The 19,549-nt window shown below is 42.2% G+C and overlaps 1 protein-coding gene across 1 annotated transcript in view; it reads left to right on the top strand.

The window, feature by feature from the left end:
- RTEL1 (regulator of telomere elongation helicase 1) overlaps positions 1–19,549 on the top strand; it is a 120,167-nt gene that overhangs the window by 27,748 nt on the left and 72,870 nt on the right. Inside the window, exons 9-15 of the mRNA XM_032218561.1 lie at positions 372–437; positions 3,229–3,382; positions 5,730–5,768; positions 7,219–7,297; positions 10,167–10,264; positions 14,206–14,261; positions 18,803–18,877. Of these exons, the coding sequence (XP_032074452.1) occupies positions 372–437; positions 3,229–3,382; positions 5,730–5,768; positions 7,219–7,297; positions 10,167–10,264; positions 14,206–14,261; positions 18,803–18,877 (567 nt within the window). The remainder of the gene's footprint in view (positions 1–371; positions 438–3,228; positions 3,383–5,729; positions 5,769–7,218; positions 7,298–10,166; positions 10,265–14,205; positions 14,262–18,802; positions 18,878–19,549) is intronic.

Here is a 19,549-nt window from a genome sequence, read left to right as displayed (position 1 = left end):
CTTCCTGTTCCCCATCTCTACGGGACGGTTTAGGTCCGATTGGACCATCCAGTGGTAAAAGTATTGGCGGCGATCTCGGAGCATCGAGATTGAGCAACCATTTCGTAGCGACGTAGGCTCCTCTACCTCTTGTGACCTTCTGACAAGCAACATCAATGGGGAAGCCAGGTTCGCATCACAACAATGTTACTAACTTAATACCTGCACTGATTCACTTAACAATTGTGGCAAGAAATGTTGTAAAATGGGGCAAAACCCACTTAACTATCTTGCTTAGTGGCAGAAATTTTGGGTTCATTTATAGTCATAAGCTGAGTGCTACCTGCATTGCAACTAATTGAGACCAGGCATTGTGTTTTTCTCTTTCCTAGAATCGAAAAGCTCATAACCTCGACTTGAAAGGGGCTGTAGTAATACTTGACGAAGCTCACAATGTGGTAAGTAAAAATACAATCGACTTGTTCCTACTTTGTACTCCTTGAAAAACATTTAGGTTCCCTTTTTGCAGGAAAGTCTTATTAATCAGCACACACACACATATATATATACACACTTTTTCAAGAGATCTTGAGAGACAGTCATTAGACAAATTCTTTGACAAGAAAGGATGGAAAGGATGAATCACCAAAAACATGCAGAAGAGCATTTGTGTAATAATGGTAAACTATGTAAAAGGAGCTATTTGGCGGAAGGAGCATATATTTTTTTCTGTTTAATTTGGGGATATTTTACAAATCTCGCCACCTGTCCCCTTAGAATCCTTACATTGAGGTTATTTCCTCTATTACTAGACCTTAGGTGTGGAATGAGGGATATTATTGTATTTTTCTCTCAATTCTTTAGGAGACCTGTTGTTAAAATGTTATTTACTGTATTCTTCGGGGTATAAGACGCTCCGAAGTATAAGACGCACCTAGATTTGGGGGAGGAAAACAAGGGGAAAATATCTGCCTCTGCCTCCCAGCAATTTGCCTCCTTGCAACAAACACTACAGAGAATATACACTGTTTACAAGTTTGATCGCATGTCCCTGGGGATGCTGCAGTGGCTATAAGTGTGAAAAACTGTTATAAGTCATTTTTTTCAGTGCTGTTGTAACTTTGAACGGTCACTAAATGGACTGTTGTAAGGCGAGGACTACCTACACCCTTTTGTGGATTCTGTTGTGACTTTGACAGGTGGAAAATCAAGGATTACCTGTATCATGCTCTGGGAAACATTTCCTCCTTTTATATCACCTGCTGAAGATATTACCTTTCCAAATCATTATTATAAAACAAGCTGGTAATAACTCCCTGCTCGAATATTCTGATCTAAGGAATAGTTCCCTTTTATATCACTGTGGAGTCTCGCTTGGCTGTTGCTATGAAATGAAAAAAAAACCCACGAAGTGTAAATGATTAATTTGAAAGGAGAGTGTGTCTTTATAGCAATACCATCATACCCTGCTGAGAAATAACCTAGTTTGTTATCCAGTGATAATTATAAGAATACATTTTTCAATTAAACATGGAGAGGTGGCTTCCGAATTTGGGATGGTTGGTATTATTTTGAAAACTGGGAAACCATGTTCATCTGCACTGCGTATCTTTCATTACAGTGCGGTTATGTCTGGTCTCCTTGAGAAGCACGTAATTGTTTTTAAATGCCATGTTTTCCCCCCACTTTCCCCCCTACTAACATAAACAGGCAAAGCTGCCTTATGAGTACAGGGAGTCCTCGACATATGACCACAATTGAGCCCAAAATTTCCATCGCTAAGCAAGACATTTGTTAAGTGAACTTTGCCCCATTTTACAACCTTTCTTGCCACTGTTGTTAAGTGAATCACTGCAGTTGTTTTAAGTTAGTAACACGGCTGTCAAGGGAATCTCGCTTCCCCGTTGATTTTGCTTGTCAGAAGGTCTCCAAAGGAGATCACATGACACTGCAACCGTCATAAATATGAAACAGCTGTCAAGCTTCTGAATTTTGATCCCATGACCCTGGGCCAGCTGCAATGGTCGTAAGTGTGAAAACGGTCATGATTCAATTTTTTACAGTGCTGTTGTGTTTTCGAACAGTCATTAAATGACCTGTTGTAAGCCAAGGAATATTGATATATAGAGGAGGGGTGTTTAACCTTGGCAACTTTTAAGGCTAATGAACTTCAACTCCGAGAATTCCCCAGCCGTGGCCTCTGGGTATTGAAGTTCACAAGTCTTAAAGTTACCAAGGTTGGACATCCTTGTTATATAGCCGTTATGGCAAACCTATGGCACGTGTGCCAAAGGTGGTACGCAGAGCCCTCTCTATGGACATGTGTGCCGTCGCCAGCTGCTCTTCTGGTTTAAAAAATGGGGAGTTTTTTCGGGCCGTTTTCAGGCGGAAAATGGCCCCAAAACAGGCATGTGTCCACCAGCCAGCTGGTATTCAGGTTTCTGTTGCTCGCACACATGCATGCACATGCATTCCGGTGTGGGCACGATGCTGAAAAGGCTCACCATCACTGTTACATAGGATTAAAGAACTAACAGCTTCACTGTGGGAAAGAATTGGATATTAATATTTAACTCTTTGTTTCAGAACAATCTGCTATCGCCCCATGCTACCACAAAGAAACACCATCCTTAAGTTTTAATTTGAAGCAGGATGGAGAATATTAAGGACTCTGAAGTTATTTTAGGGTTCTCCTGAAGTAATATATCAAAAATATAACATTTCCCCCTTGAGGAAGAAAAAAATGTGCAACAATTACGCCTTGTTCTGAAGCATCTGGTGTTGATTGACAACAGCAATCAGAAGGGAGAACAGGAAGATTTGGATCCTGCTTGAAGTAGCCAAATAAGCGTATTTAAAAAAGGATAATTTTCTTTTTATTGATTCTTATGTGCCAGGCCTGCCACACTTCTATTCTACTATGCTGTTTCTATAGTGGGGAAATGGGAGGGGGGGATGGTACGGAGTAGAACGTTATGTAGCCAAAATAAAATTACTTCCTAGATTGCCAAGGTCATCCTTTGTCCTGGCACCTCTGCACCTGACTGGAACTGGGTGGGTGGAACTGCCAGCATGGCAGTGGGAGATTGGACTCTTAATTTAATTTGAGATGCTATCTGGAACGCTGACACTATGGATGCCGCTGTTTTTGTAGCACAAGAATTGCCCTTGCACAAACATACTGTTGCACAAAGTAACTGTGTAACTGATGAACTGCAAGTGTTGCATTGTTTTCTTCTTCTTTTCCAGGAGCAATTGTGTGAAGAAATGGCCTCCTTTGACCTGACTCCCTATGACTTAGCTTCAGCCATTGATGCCATTAACATCGTCCTAGAAGAGCAATCCAAAAAAATTGAACAGAATGAATTTAACGCTGAATTCAATATGGAATACGGCAACTCAGGTAGGGTTGCCTCCACGCACAGGAACCTACAAACTGACTGTGCCACCTAAGAGTGGAGGGCATGGTTTTATACAATAGCAGAGATGGAAGGGACCTTGGAGGTCTTCTAGTCCAACCCCCTGCCTAGGCAGGAAACTCTATACCATTTCAGACAAATGATTATCCAGCATCTTCTTAAAGTCTTCCAATGTTGGGGCATTCACAACTTCTGGAGGCAATTTCTGTTCCACTGATTAATTGTTCTAACTCAGGAAATTTCTCCTCAGTTCTAAGTTGCTTCTCTCCTTGATTAGTTTCCATCTGTTGCTTCTTGTTCTACCCTCAGGTGCCTTGGAGAATAGGCTGACTCCCTCTTCTTTGTGGCAACCCCTCAGATATTGGAAGACTGCTATCATGTCTCCCCTAGTCCTTCTTTTCATTAAACTAGACATACCCAGTTCCTGCAACTGTTCTTCATATGTTTTAGTCTCCAGTCCCCTAATCCTCTTTCTTGCTTTTCTCTGCACTCTTTCTAGAGTCTCCACATCTTTTTTACATCGTGGCAACCAAAACTGGATGCCGTATTCCAAGTAGTTTTGGTCGCCACAATGTAAAAAAGATGTGGAGACTCTAGAAAGAGTGCAGAGAAGAGCAACAAAGATGATCATAGTACAGCTAGTCCTCAACATACGCCATTTAGTATAGTATAGTCTTTATTGTCATTATAAAATAAATACAATGAAATTGGCCAAAAAAATCATTTGCCATGATGATTGTAAAATGTGTCAATCACATAACCCAATCTGATATTACAATGGTTTTTGTGACGGTAATTAAGCAAATGTGGTTGAAAGTGCAAGCATCACAGTTGTAAGTCTCAATAAATATTTGTAGCTCAGGATTGAAATTAGGGCTTCTTGGGGCTATCCGAGCTTGCTTGTTTTCTTGCAGACATTTCACTACCGAACTAGGTAACATCATCAGGACTTGTTGTAAGGGTGAACCATTATAAGTAGTCGTCGACTTACAACAGTTCGTTTAGTGACCATTCAAAGTTACAATGACACTGAAAAAGGTGACTTTTCCCACTTGCAAGCGTTGTCGCATCCCCAATGATATATGATCAAAATTCAGACGCTTGGCAATTGACTCATATTTATGACGGTTGTAGTGTCTCGGGGTCATGTGATCCCCTTTTGCGACCTGACAAGCAAAGTCAATTGGGAAGCCAGATTCTCCTAACAACAGTCTGATGAATTTAACAACTACAATGATTCACTTAACAACTATGACAAGAAAGGTCATAAAATGGGCCAAACTCGCTTAATCTCCCTTAGCAACATAAATTTTGGGCTCAGTTGTGGTTGTAAGTCGAGGACTACCTGTATTTGCTATGGGTGTGGTTTTGCCAAAAACCAGGTGCCGGTTTTCAGCAAAACTGTTGTAAAATGTGACCGGTTGTAAGTTGAGGACTACCTGTAAGCATATTTTTCCCTTGTGTTGAAAGGATAGTTGAGTGGGTGGGACATTCTGAAGACAATTTAAGCATCTAAATAGCTACAGAAAGTAGAAAAAAATAAAAACTGATCCCAAACTCTTTTAAGACTTTAAAAATCTACAAAATGTTGACCCCAGCCGGAAAAATACTCAAAGCAGTGACATTTTGTAGTCAGAGAATCCAATCCCAGTTAGCAATCAAGTACAGTAGTTCTATTTTAGGCTAACTGAGGTTTCATCAGTCATCAAAAATAGTAGAAAAAATGCATTGCAAAGTTTGATTTTTTTTTCCTATCCTGGATTTACCCTTGATTTTAAATAAATGATTCCGAGATGACTTAGAAAGAAATCATCTACCCACTGTTATTTTTATGTTTATGCACAACCCCCGCTGTTTTTTGGTGGTGATTTGGCAAAGGGGGTGATAAAACTGTAATTCTGGGCCAATTGGGGGCACAGGGATTTGAAGGGGTTTCTTTTTTTGTCAAACGATGTAGTTTCTTTCTTTTTTCCCCAGTCTCAGGGAGTAATCGAATTCTGCATGACTTCATAAACGTAACATACAGTTATTACTGTTCTGCAGTGGGCACAATTTTTCTGTGTGATTGTGCGGCATGGCTGTTTTGAAACTGAAGTGGCTTGCAAGATTCCTGTAGGTGTTCTTGAACGCCTTCTTGTCTTTCATTTTTTGGCCCACCACGGAAATCTGAAATAAATCTCTTAATAATAGCTGGAGAAATCTGAAATAAATCTCTTAATAATAGCTGCAGATATATTACATGAATATTTATCTTTATATGAATATATGGAATGATAGAAAAAAATGGCATCTGTAAGTCTAAACTGAAGGAAAACTCCTTTTCTTAAACAGGACTGAACATGGAACTTGAAGATATAGCAAAAATAAAGCGTAAGTACCTTTTTTCTTGTGGAGTTTAGCCAAAATAATCCGATACGGGTAGTCCTCGCTTAACACTCACTCATTCAGCAACTATTCAAAGATACGATACTAAACAAGGGAGACTTACAACAGGCCCTCATAATTATGGCTCTTGCAGTGTTCACAGTGTCATGTGATTGTGACTGAGGCACAATTGTGATACCAGAGTGTCCTGCAGTCATGATCATCACTTCCGATCTTCACTACCAGCTTCTAACAAGTGGTCAATGGGGAAGCCTGCAGGAAGTCACAGATGCTGGTCATGTGACTGCAGGAGACCGCAACCACCTAGAATTCACCTAACAATGGCAACTGGAACTGCCAAAACCTCTGTCGTAAGTCAGTGCAGTCATATGACATTGTACCGTGTGATCACATGGCTTAGGGATGTAGTTCCCTGCCCCGGTTACCATTGGTAAGGGAAGACAACCTGTTCCAAACTTTGAGCAGTGTTCAGTTTTTGATTTGACCATTTTAGGATTTGATTGTGTGAAAGTTTGAGCTACATGTAGTTTAAAATGAAGTTGTAAACTTAGCAGAATCATTTAGATAAGAAGGGTAGCATCAGCCACAAGAAATCAGGAGCCAGGGTTAGGTCCAAAATGAATACAAAATGAGTTTATTCCATGCTACCTTTAAATAAGAATCTGAACTAAGTGTTGTGGTCTGCCACCAGCCAGCAGAGCTGGCAACAGATTCGGAGAGTGAGGAGGTTGGGGAGGAACATGGGCCAGTCCTGGAGTCTGGGGAAGGCTCTGAGAAGGGCTCTGTGAGAGCCAGAGAGGGGGGCAGAGCTGTATGCCAGTTATCAGCTGCCTTCGGAGTCTGAGATCAGTGAGCAGAAGAACAGCTGGAGCCTGTTCCCAGTGTGCGCATGAGCAGAGTTGCCAGACAAAGGGAACTGCTAAGGAACAAGGGTCGACTTGGGAGGAAGGCCACAGGTGGACAGTGAATGGCCCCTCCCAGAGGGAATAAAAGAGGAGTGAAAGAGGGGTGGAGTTTGCAGGAGACAATTCGTTCATTCCTGCATTCTTGCCACGTAATGCAACATCTGAAAGATATTGGCCTGTCTGCTCTCCAAGCCTGAGAAAGGCCGGTAATTGTGAACTATCTTGAAAGACTTTGGGAGAGGAAAGGCTTTGCTGGAAAGGAATTCACTGTAAATTAAATAAAAGGGGTTTATCGGGATGAGGACTTGGCTTCGTGCTGCTGGGGAAGCCTCGGTCAGAACACTAATAGGCGGTTCAAGGCAAGTTGGTGGTAGATTAAGAGTCAACGGTATTGAAGGAGGACTGGACTTGGACCTCTTGTGGACAAGAAGGGATTCCGAACTGATGACGAGCTTGACCCCTCCCCCCAGGTCAGCATCCATCGGTAACCAAATTAAATTTTAACCCCTTTTCCTTTATGTGCCTTAAAGGGATTCTCCTGCAGCTAGAAAGTGCTATTGACGATGTAAAATTCTTACCAAATAAAAACGGATTCACGGCAGATGGAAGGTATGTTTCAATTTTAAAAACAAAAACAAATCTCTTCCAACTTGGTCTTCCTGTAATCTTTTGTTTTTGCATGCTTCTCTTTTGGCCCGCTTGTTCCAACCACAATCGGGACCCGAAAATTCCTCATTAAGCAAGGCATTGCGACCTTTCTTGCTTCAGTCGTTAAGTGCATCACTACGTTTGATAGGCAAGATGTGATGTGATTGCAGCTTGCAGCTTTCCCAGCCATCTTCCGTGCATCTCCACTCGCGCAAGAGAGAAGATAAGCCTATCTCTCGGGTGGCCCGGTTCCAAATAGATAATGGCCCCGGGGTTGTGGACCCCCTGATCTAGAATTTGATGTGGAACCTTGCAGTCATATTGAGGGGAGGATGCTCTGCCCCATAGTACTACCTACTTTTGATGCTAAGGCTTAAGAGAAACCAGAGAACTCAGGGTAAAGAATAGCCACAATACTAAGAGTGATATAAAGCAGGGGTACATTCCTTCCCAGCTGACATACGCCAGGCTGAAGACCAGATGTAATTCTGAGCAGCTCCAGGCAGTGGGTCTCAAGTGGGACCTATTCCTCTTTTGGGGAACGCCTGCTAATGAGCAGATCTGCCATCTTAGTAAAAACGAGTTCGTTAGGCATACATGAGACTTTAAGGCGCTCATTTCGACTCTTAAAAGAGCATTCCCCTCCTTCCATATAAAAGAAAGCACCCAATGTCCCTTCTTTCTCCATATCGTCCCAGTTTGAGTGCCATGGAAGGATGCTGCATTTCTTAGATCTTTAATGAAGCACATTTAATAATTAAAGCCAGAGCATACTTTCCTTGGCATTTGAGAAAACTGAAATACTGTAATACAAGAAAGACAAGTCAGTCAGTCAGTCTGTCTATGTGTCTGTCTGTCTAATCTATCTATCTATCTATCTATCTATCTATCTATCTATCTATCTATCTATCTATCTATCTATCTATCTATGTCTGCCTACCTGTCTAATCTATTTATTAAATGTATTTTATTATTAATAAAAATTTGAGGAGACTGCACTGCTTATGATATAATAAAAATAGAAATATAAGAACCATTATCAATATAAAAATGGGTTAAAATGGTGGGCTCCTTGGTGATGTTGGACAACCATTTGTCTGAAATGGTATAGGGTTTCCTGCCTAAGCAGGAGGTTGGACTAGAAGACCTCCAAGGTCCCTTCCAACTCTATTATTCTATTCTACTCTACTCTACTCTACTCTACTCGTGCTCTCTGAACTTGGTTGTTTTCTTGCAGACGTTTCATTACCCAACTAAGTAACATCATCCATGCTAGAAGGGTGGTTTAACAGGAAGGAGGAGAAGTGGGAGGGGGAGGGGGAGAGAGAGAGGAGAAGGACTGGAGTCCTTGGTGCTTTCTGAGCGTGGTTGTTGTCTTGCAGACATTTCATTACCCAACTAGGTAACATCTTCAGTGCATTGATGATGTTACTAGTTGGGTAAGGAAACATCTGCAAGACAACAATCAGGTTCACAGAGCACCAAGGGACCTTGCGGTTGAAACCTACAAATATATCTCTTCCATCAGATTAAAATGACAAATTATTAAGTAGAATTAAGAGATCCCAGGTTAGCAGCAGAGACGGTGTCTTCTTGGTCTCTGCACCAACCACTCCAGCCTGCAACTTCTCCATCGGGCCCCCAAGCCAACCGGCAGAACCAGGTTTTAAGTCCCTTTCTGAAGACCAAGACAATGGAGGTTGATCTCACCTCCGGCAGCAAGATGTTCCAAAGAGCAGAGCCCCCGGTAGAGAGGGGTCTCCTAGACCTCACCAGCCAAAATTCCTAGGCTGATGGGGTTTGTAGTAAGCTGGTTTTGCCAGAACCATCGGCAGAACCATAATCCTATGCTGCCTTCCCTTCAGCAACTCCGGGGAATGGCTGCTATTCTCCACATGTCACCAATACAAAAGCCTTTGATTTAGGTTAGGCTGAAACATTTGTGTTGTAAACACATCGACTTCCCTCTTGTTAAATCAGGAAATTATTTCAGAACAGTTTGTTTTAATACGAAGACGCACCGTTGATCTCTGCAGGTAAACCTGGGATAAGCTGTTGCAGAAAGAGGCTGTGCTTTCTGCTAACTTATACTTCCAATGAGACATGGAGTTATAAAACATACTATTTTGTCTTCTCCCCTCCCCCCTCCTTTTGACTCCAATGTCAAGTGTGGGTGGCATAGTGATGATTTATGGCAAGTTTAAAAAAAAGATACCGTATTTTTCGGAGTATAAGATGCACCAAGGTTTTGAAGAGACAAATATTTTTAAAAGGTTTTTAGACTCTGGAGACCTCCCCAAAACAGCCTGTTTTTCACGAAAACAGGCCTGTTTTTTTGTCAAAAAAAAAGGGCATGAACAGTCTTTAGGAGGCTTGTAGAGTGCACCTGCCCCCCCCCCCAAATGAGGAAAAAACAGGCCCATTTTTTCATCAGAAAAAGGGCATGCATAGCCTTTAGGAGGCTTATAGAGTGCTCCTGGGCCCTGGGGAGGGGGAATGAGCAAAAAATAACCAGTTTTTTGCTCATTTTTACCCTCCCCAGCCCCCAGGAGCACTCTATAAGCCTCTTAAAGGCTATGCACAGACATTTTTGGAAAGGGGGTTTCGGGAGGTCAAAAATGCTGTATTCTGTGTATAAGGCGCACCCAAATTTTCACGCTCTTTTTTGAGGGGAAAAAGGTGCATCTTATACTCCGAAAAATATGGTAATTGGATTTTGTAAGCGAAGAATAACAGCATGCTTTTCATCCTACAGGGAAAGGAAGGCTGTTTCCTTTCAGGATGTACTAAAAATACTTTCTTAACAATATGTTTCTGCTTGAATCTCTAGCTACATATTTGAGTTGTTTGCAAAGGCTCAAATCACATTCCAAACCCAGAATGCTCTCCTTGGATCCCTGGAACAAATTACGCAGTATTTAGCTGGCCGTAAGTATACACCCCAGTTTTACGGGGGGGAAAGGTGTCTTGCGGAAGATGCGAAAATGGAATAATAATGATGGTTGCAGCGTCCCGGAGTCACGTGATCACCTTTTACGACCTTCTGACAAGCCAGGCCAATGAGGAAGCCAGATTCACTTACCAGTTCTGTTACTAACTTAACCACTGAAGCGATTTAGTTAACAGCTGTGGCAAGAAAGGTTGTAAAATGGGGCCAAATTCACTTAACAAATGCCTCATTTGGCAGCAGAAATGTTGGGCTCAGTTGTGGCCATAAGTCGAGGATTACCTCTATTTACTAGAAAGAGTGCAGAGAAGAGCAACAAAGAGGATTAGGGACTGGAGGCTAAAACATATGAAGAACAGTTGCAGGAACTGGGTATGTCTACTTTAATGAAAAGAAGGACTAGGGGAGACATGATGGAAGTCTTCCAATATCTCAGGGGTTGCCACAAAGGGAGTCAAACTATTCTCCAAGGCACCTGAAGGCAGGAAAAGAAGCAATGGGTGGAAACTAAGCAAGGAGAGAAGCAACTTAGAACTAAGGAGAAATTTCCTGACAGTGAGAACAATTAATCAGTGGAACAGAAGTTGCCTCCAGAAGTTGTGAATGCCCCAATACTGGAAGTCTTTAAGAAGATGTTGGATAGCCATTTGTCTGAAACGGTGCATGGTTTCCTGCCTAGGCTGGGAGTTGGACTAGAAGACCTCCAAGGTCCCTTCCAACTCTGTTGTTCTACTACCCACCCAGCTGTGTTCTGCACCAGTTGAAGCTTGCTACTGCTCTTCAGGGCGGCCCCATGGAGAGCGCATTGCTGCAATCTAAGCAAGAGGTTGCAAGAGGACACGGAGGAAGGTCCAGAAACAGGCCGAAGCTGATCGATTCGCTAGTTTGGGCTGTGTTGGATCAAGGTAGCCTGGCATTTTTTTTTAAGCAATTACATTGATATGTCAATCATCTTAATTATTAGAATGCTAGAATAGAATAGAGCCGGAAGGGACCTTGGAGGTTTTCTAGTCCAGCTCCCTGCTCAAGCAAGGGACCCTATACCCATGATGGTGTACCTATGGCACGTGTGCCACAGCTGGCACATGGAGCCATTTCTGAGGGCATGCAATGCATTGCCCTGTCAGCTCCAGGGCACATGTGTGTGCTGGCAAGCTGATTTTCGGCCTCGATTTTTGGCCATTTTTCCCTGAAACCTCCGGAGGGCGGAAAACAACCCAACATACAAACGAAATCCATTCCTTGCCCTCCAGAGGCTTTAGGAGGCTTTCCTGAAGCCTCCGGAGGGCAAAAACTGGCCCAGTGCACCTCTTAGAAGTCCAGAGGCTTCAGTGAGGCCTGCACATATGCGTGGGGGGATTCTGTATGCATGCGCGGGGGCATTGCATTATGGGTGTGTGCACACACACACACAACCCCCCCATGCTCCCCCTCGCTTTTGGCACGCCTCGACAAAAAGGTTAATCATCACTGACCTATACTATTTCAGATAAGTGGCTGCCTAGTTTCTTCTTTAAAACCTCCAGTGATGGAGCACGATTTCTGAAGGCAAGCTAATTTTTATTTAATATTTATCCTAAATGGGAGCTCTGTTGCTATGAGTGTTATACAGGTTGTCCTCCATGTACGACCACAATTGAGCCCAAAACGTCTGTTGTTCAATGAGACATTTCTTAAGTGGATTTGGCCCCATTTTACGACTTCTTGCCACGGTGGTTAAGTGAATCCCTGCAGTTTTTAAGTTAGTCACATGGTTGTTAAGTGAATCTGGCTTCCTCGTTGCCTTAGCTTGTCAGAAGGTCGTGAAATGGGATCACGTGACATCGGGGACACTGCAACCAGTTGCCAAAGGTCCGATTTTTCATCCCGTGACTGTGGGGATACTGCAACTGTCGTGAGTGTGGAAAATTTCGTAATTTAATGAGCTTATATGCCACCCAATCCCGTAGGACTCCGGGCGGCTTACAAATACGAGATAAAATAAAAATAACAAATAGGGGAGAGAAAACGAAAAACAGTTTAAAAAACACAACATACATTTGGCTTAGCTGGGGGCTGGACCTAATTTGTAGATCAACAGCCCCAGGCCTGCCGGAACAGCCAGGTTTTTGGTGGCTTTTTGGAAGGCCGTGAGAGTGGGAAGGGTCCGGATCTCTGCGGGCAGTTCGTTCCACAGAGCCAGAGCAGCTACAGAAAAGGCTCTCCCCCGAGTGTCGCCAGCCGGCATTGTCCGGTCGATGGCACCCGGAGGAGGCCTAGCCTGTGAGTTCTTATCGGCCGTTGGGAGGTATGCAGCAGGAGGCGGTCTCTCAGATATCCAGGTCCAAGTCCATGTAGGGCTTTAAAGGTAATCACCAGCACCTTGTAGCGCTATCCATTAATGACAGATCATTTTGAAACCATTTCTATGGAATATGTTAAGTGTTTTTGACAGGTTGCGACCTGCTAAATCCAATTTTCTGTTTCCAGATAATCCACTTAAGTACTCCTCTTAAAATCGAGAGTAAACAAAACTGTTCAGAGGCATTTGGTCAGACACATATGCCAGTTATTCAAGAAGTTTAACCCAAAAACCTTTGAGATGCATATATTAAAATTAACTCGATTAATTTGATTCCTACATTGGCCGTAGTCTGAATCCTGTCAAGTGTGAATACAGTATCTGAGTCATCTCAAATTAGCAAGAAATTGTAAAAATGTTTTGGAGCGGTTCCTCTGTAACCTTTCAACCTATTAGATTTACAAAGTGATGAGTTTCCACTTTTAAGGACACTTGTGTTTTGTCGTCTCCCCTGCCCCTTTGCTGGTGACCTGATGTCTGTTGTGACTTCCCGTATCATTTAATTGCATGGCTGAATGATGTACTGTTGTTACACACGCTCCCCAGTTCACCTTATGGTCACAAACTCAACACACAGCCCTGGTCATTAGCCACACTTGAATCATATTCAATAGAAGACTGAGGCACAACCGGGTTTTTTGGGGGGGGCGGGGAGGACCAGGAGACCCAGTAAATTTAAAATAACACAAAATTTTACTGGTCAGTCAATCAGGATAGAGCTGGAAGGGACCTTGGAGGTCTTCTAGTCCAACTCCCATCTCAAGCAGGAGAGTTACTTTTTCTTTTCTCTCGCTCGCTTCTTCCTTTTCCTTTTTCCTTTTTTAAGTAGGTGTCATGATTAGAAGTTGGATAAGAAAGAAAGGGAAATGTTTTTTTTAAAATAAAGAGTGATATGATCAAAAGCTAGAATAAGTGATAGAAACAAGAAAAGGGGGAACATTCGTGTAAAGCTTTTATATAACAAAATGAAAGTAATAACAAGAGAAAATGTGGAATAATTGAATAATGAGACTATACGTTACTATAAGTAAGCATTATTATTAGAAATATATAAGCGGATTGAATGCAAGGATTATGATCAATTTGATTCGTTTTATTTGTATTAGAATGTATAACACTGAGGTGCCACCAGGGGTGGGTTCTGGCTGGTGTTACTGTCGGTTTGCTGATGCACACGCTGGATGTGCAGTTCAATGGAAATTGTTCTGCGCATGCATCTGAAGATGCCTCTGGTCAAGCGGCCGGCATGACTCAATGCCGAAGGCTCATGGAACGCTGTTACCTTCCCACCAAAGTGGTCCCTATTTTTCTACTTGCATTTGTTATGTGCTTTCGAACTGCTAGGTTGGCAGAAGCTGGGACAAGTCATGGGAGCTCCCTCTGTTACTCGGCGCTAGGGATTTGAACTGCCAAACTGCCGACCTTTCTGATTGACAAGCTCAGCATCTTAGCCATTGAGCCACTGCGTCCCGTATGTTTGGTAGTGAATAACAAAAGGGAAGCAGTATATTCAATGAATGTTAGTCATGTGCATGTTTTTTGGATATATAGAAATACTATTTTCATATATGTTTATTTTAGGTTCTGGGATATTCACTAACACCGCAGGACTGCATAAATTTGCAGATGTAATTCAGGTAAGCTTTTAGTTCTTGAATTAAATATATAAAATAAAATAAATGTTTTTATTACTGGTGTGCATCATTCTCCTAACCACCACTAGATGGGTCTCCAAGCTATACTTTACACTGAATTAATCAGGCCAAAAAAATATACTGTTTGGTCAGAATTCGACCACAATTATTACACTAGTGTTCTTCATACTCAGCAATCTTAAGATGTCTCTCTGCACTTCCAATATGTCCTGGCTAAGGATTCTGGGAGTTGAAATCAACACGTCTTAAAATTGCTGAGTGCTTTAGACTTTATGGTGATATGTACTGTAACACACCCATGATTGATTAATTGATTATGTACCATCAATTTGTTTTCAAGCCCAGTTTAGGTACATACCACATAGATGTGTACATTAGCAAAAAACAGAAATAGTTATTTCATTGCACCGATTAAAGGCCTGGAGACTAAAACATATAAAGAACGGTTGCAGGAACTGGGTATGGTGGACTAGGAGGGACATGATAACAGGATTTCATTATTTGAGGAGCTGTCACAAAGAAGAGGCGGGTGCATCTATTTTCCAAAGCACCAGAAGGCAGAACAAGAAACAACGGATGGAAACTAATCAAGGAGAGAAGCAACCTGGGATTAAGGAGAAATTTCCTGACAGTTAGAACAATTAACCAGTGGAACAACTTGCCTCCAGAAGTTGTGAATTCTCCAACACTGGAGGTTTTTACGAAGAGACTAGACAGCCACTTTCCTGAAATGGTATGGGGTCTCTTGAGCAGGGGGTTAGAAGACCTCCAAGGTCCCTTCCATCTCTATTCTGATTGAATTCTGCTTTTCCTCATCGGCAAAAAGCCCAAAGATTTTATGAACTGCATTAGCATAATTAACTGCAAATCCAGCGGCTCCACTATTCCTATCTTGTAATTGAATTGATAGTACAGTACGTGCTTGACCTGATTCTCAAATTAACCAATTTTCTAGGCCTTGCACAGTTCATTAAAATGTAAACTCATTAAACAGGCAGAAGTACAGCCAGGCCTCATTTAACATCCTCTTGTAAAGCAACCATTCAAAATTACAACTGAGTCATAGCAATGGTGGCCATCGCAACACACACGCACCATAGTCATGTCGTCACAATTCAGGGGCTTGCTGTCCACTTGGAATTACAACATTGCATTGTTCCGTAGTCAGATGGTCGCCTTTTACAGATCTTCGTTTTCTGACAAGCAAAGTCAATGGGGAAGCCAGCTGGAGGTCTCAATTTGCAATCCCGTAACTGTGGGACGCTGCCACCGCACAGGATTTTCCTAACGACGGCAGGTGGGAGTGGCACAACCGCAATCATAACTCAGTCACGGCATGTTTTACCCTATGACTGCGATGGAGCGCCCGGTTCCAATTACAGGTAGTCCTCAACTTACAACAGTTCATTGGAAGTTACAACATCACTGAAAAAAGGGATGACCATTTTTCACGCTTACGGCCGTTACAATATCCTCATGGTCACATGACCAAAATTCGGACACTTGGCAACTGGTTCATATTTACGACCGTTGACGGTCCCTCTGGATCATGTGATTCCCCTTTTGCGATCTTCCGGTAAGCAAAGTCAATGGGGAAGCCACAGTCACTTAGAAACCAGGTTATTAACTTAACCACTGCAACCATTCACTTAATAACTATGGCAAGAAAAGTTGTAAAATGGGGGGGAAAACTCACTTAACAAATGTCTCGTATAGCAGCGTAAATGTTGGGTTCAATTATGGTCGTAGGACTACCTGTATAATTGCTGAGCCAGGATTATCTTGTCGAAAACCATAACCACAGAGTTAAAACAAATTTAGCAGGTTATGGAAACAGAGCTACTGAACGTGGAAGTGACCTGGTTAAGAATCTTTCTCCCTTCGGAGACTTTAATAACCTATTTTTGCATAAAATTATATCTCTTCCGTCCTTCTGTTCTTCCAGCCCCCCCCTCCCCCCAAGGGCTGCTTTGATCATCCTCATTATCATTTTAAACCATTCCAAAATGAAAATACTAAAAGGAATAGTAAATTTGGAGCAAAGCACTAGGCAATTTCACAGCAGGGGCGAAAAATATCACCTGTTATTTGGCTCCAGCGATTTTTTACGCCATCTGTTTATATGGCCGTAAGCAGCTTATAGTCTGCACTACGGAAAAGATCCGTGAAAACAATCCGAGTTTGTCTCCGAATGCTTGTCAAAAATAACCCCCAAGGCTGGCAGACGGATCTTACTTGGGCCGCAAAATAATGCTTCTTACTCAAGCTACAGCCGCAGTTCAGCCTGACATTTCTGCGGCTAAAGCGAGACATTTGTTAAGTGTGTTTTGCCCCATTTCTTGCCACCGTTGTTAAGTGAATCACTGCATTTGGTAAGTTAGTAACCTGGTTGTTAACTTGAATCTGGCTTTCCCATTGGCTGCTTCTCAGAAGGTCGCAAAAAAGTGACCACATGGCCCCGAGACACTGCAATGGTCATAAATATGAACCAGTTGCCAAACATCTGAGGGGTTTTATTTCAAACAAAGTTTTTTGTTCGTTTGTTTGTTTGCCAAGCATCTGCGTTTTGATTACATGATCATGGGGATGCTGCAAAGGTCATTAAAATGGTCATCAGTCACTTTTTCTAGTGCCGTTGTAACTTTGAACTTTCACTAAATGAACTGTCGTACGTCAAGGACTAGCTTTACTGAGGCATCTGTTGGAAACCCAAGAGGAACTCTTAAGATATGCCAGATGGGCCAGTAAATGATCCCCCTTCCCCCTATAGAGGTCAGTGGTGGCTGCAAGTCTCCAACTAATCAATACAATAGCAGAGTTGGAAGGAACCTTGGAGGTCTTCTAGTCCAACCCCCTGCCTAGGCAGGAAACCCTATACCACTTCAGACAAATGATTGTCTAATCTCTTCTTAAAAACCTCCAGAGATGCAGCATTCAGAAAAATGGTTATCCAACATCTTAAAGACTTCCAGTGTTGGGGCATTCAGAACTTCTGGAGGGAACTTCTGTTCCACTGATTAATTGTTCTAATTGTCAGGAAATTTCTCCTCAGTTCTAAGTTGCTTCTCTTCTTGATTAGTTTCCACCCATTGCTTCTTGTTCTACCCTCAGGTGTCCTGGAGAAGAGCTTGACTCCCTCTTCTTTGTGGCAACCCCTGAGATATTGGAAGACTGCTATCCTGTCTCCCCTAGTCCTTCTTTTCAAACTAGACATACCCAGTTCCTGCAACTGTTCTTCATATGTTTTAGCTTCCAGTCCCCTAATCCTCTTTGTTGGCTCTTCTCTGCACTCTTTCCAGAGTCTCCACATCTTTTCTACATCGTGGCGACCAAAACTGAATGCAGTATTCCAAGTGTGGCCTTACCAGGGCATTATAAAGTGGTATTAACCCTTCACGTGATCTTGATTCCATCCCTCTGTTGATGCAGCCTAGAACTGTGTTGGCTTTTTTGGCAGCTGCTGCTCATAATCATGATGAGAAACTGATGTTAATCACCCTCAGATCACAAATACTTTTACAACGGAATGGCTTTTACCAGAAGTCAGAAAATTCCTAAAGAAAAACATCCTTACCAATACAAGACAATATTTGTAGCTCAGGGCTGGACTGTGGGGTCCCTGGTGCTCTCTGAGCTAGGTTGTTTTCTTGCAAGCATTTCATTACCTGACTAGGTAACATCATCAGTTCTAGAAGCGAAGGGGGTTTTGCTCTCTGCTTATATACAAGTGGCTTGCCTTGTTAGTGTTGGTGGAAGTGTTTTTAGTGGTTCCTTGATTAGGTTGTATATTGTTGGATTGTTTGTCTCGGTAGTTCATTGATTTGGGGTATTGCTTACAGCTTGATTGTTAGACTAACATTCATCTTGGTGTTGATCTCAGCTCATCTGAATCTTGATTGTTGGTGGGAAAATATTTTTGTCTCTGTTTCCTTTTTAGCTTTGTGATTGTCTCTTTTGAATGGTATGTAGATGTTGTTTATCTCTATGTGCCTGTTGATGGTTGGTTTGTCTTGAGTGCCAGGCTTCCAGGAATTCTCTAATACTTTTGGATTTAGCTTAGTGTAAGATGCTTGGTCTCCTGGTGATTGGCTCAAAGTCACCCAGCTGGCTTTAATGTGTAAATTGGGACTAGAACTCACCATCTGGTGATTGGCTCAAAATCACCCAGCTGGTTTTTCATGCCTCAGGTGGGACTAGAACTCATAGTCTTCTGACTTCTAGCCTGGTGCATTAACCAGTAGCGGCTAGCCCAATTTTAGTTACCCTTTTTCTAAAATAAATAAATAATAAGCTGCTTTTAAAAATGCACCTTTTAAATGTTGCGGTTAGTTTTCCATGCTTTCAATCTGACTGTTGAGTTAAGGTCACAAAAGAGAAACTAGAGAGCCAGCAAAATCATAATCATAAGATCATAATGAAATCCTTTTTTTCTGATAAGAGGGAGGCATTTTCGAACGTTACTTTACTAGAAACGTGGCTGGATTTGTTCACTCGTTTAATTTTAGTTTTTCCCTCTGTTGTAGACTGTTTTTAATTTTGGTCCATCAGAAGGGGAGCCTGGTACAGTAGCAGGCCATGTGGTATCAAAACACTATAAGGTAAGTAACACCCTTGTAAGGCAATGATATATTCTTTAGTTGCTTTTTGCTAGAAAATTAGGGTATGATTTCTAAATCTTTGTAAGATTTCAATAGGCTAAGCAAGAATTGTTTCGAGTTAAGTGGCACCTAAACTGGATACATTAAATTAAATTTAAATGGCCACTATATTTTAAGGAAATGGAAAGCATACGTTTCACAGCTCTTCAGTTAACCACTGCGTTTTTTTAAGACTTTTTTTGTACTACTTTTATTATTTTTGTAAATAACTGAAGGCGGTGAACATATCTAATACTCCTTCCTCCTACCTATTTTCTCCAAAACAGCAAGGTGTTTTGAGGTTGGATGGGCTAAGAGGGAGAACTGGCCCAAAGTCGCCCAGCTGGCTTTCATTCATAAAGCCATACTGGAAGCCACAGTCTCTTGGTGATTGATCCAAAGCCACCCAGTGGCTTTCATGCCTAAGGCAGGATTAGAATTCAGAGCCTCCTGATGATGGGCTGAAAATCACCCTGCAATTTTCAGGCCTAATGTGGGACTAGAACTCACTGTCTCCTGGTTTCTAGCCTGGTCCCTTAGTTACCAACTAGACCAAACTGACTGTTAGTTACTCTTTTCTAAACTGCAATCCATCTGTTTCTTGACAGCCCGTACACATACACAGTCTCTGTG

The sequence above is a fragment of the Thamnophis elegans genome, chromosome 5 (genome assembly GCF_009769535.1).
Source record: "Thamnophis elegans isolate rThaEle1 chromosome 5, rThaEle1.pri, whole genome shotgun sequence".
NCBI lineage: Eukaryota > Metazoa > Chordata > Lepidosauria > Squamata > Colubridae > Thamnophis > Thamnophis elegans.
This window is presented reverse-complemented; position numbering and strand designations above follow the sequence as displayed.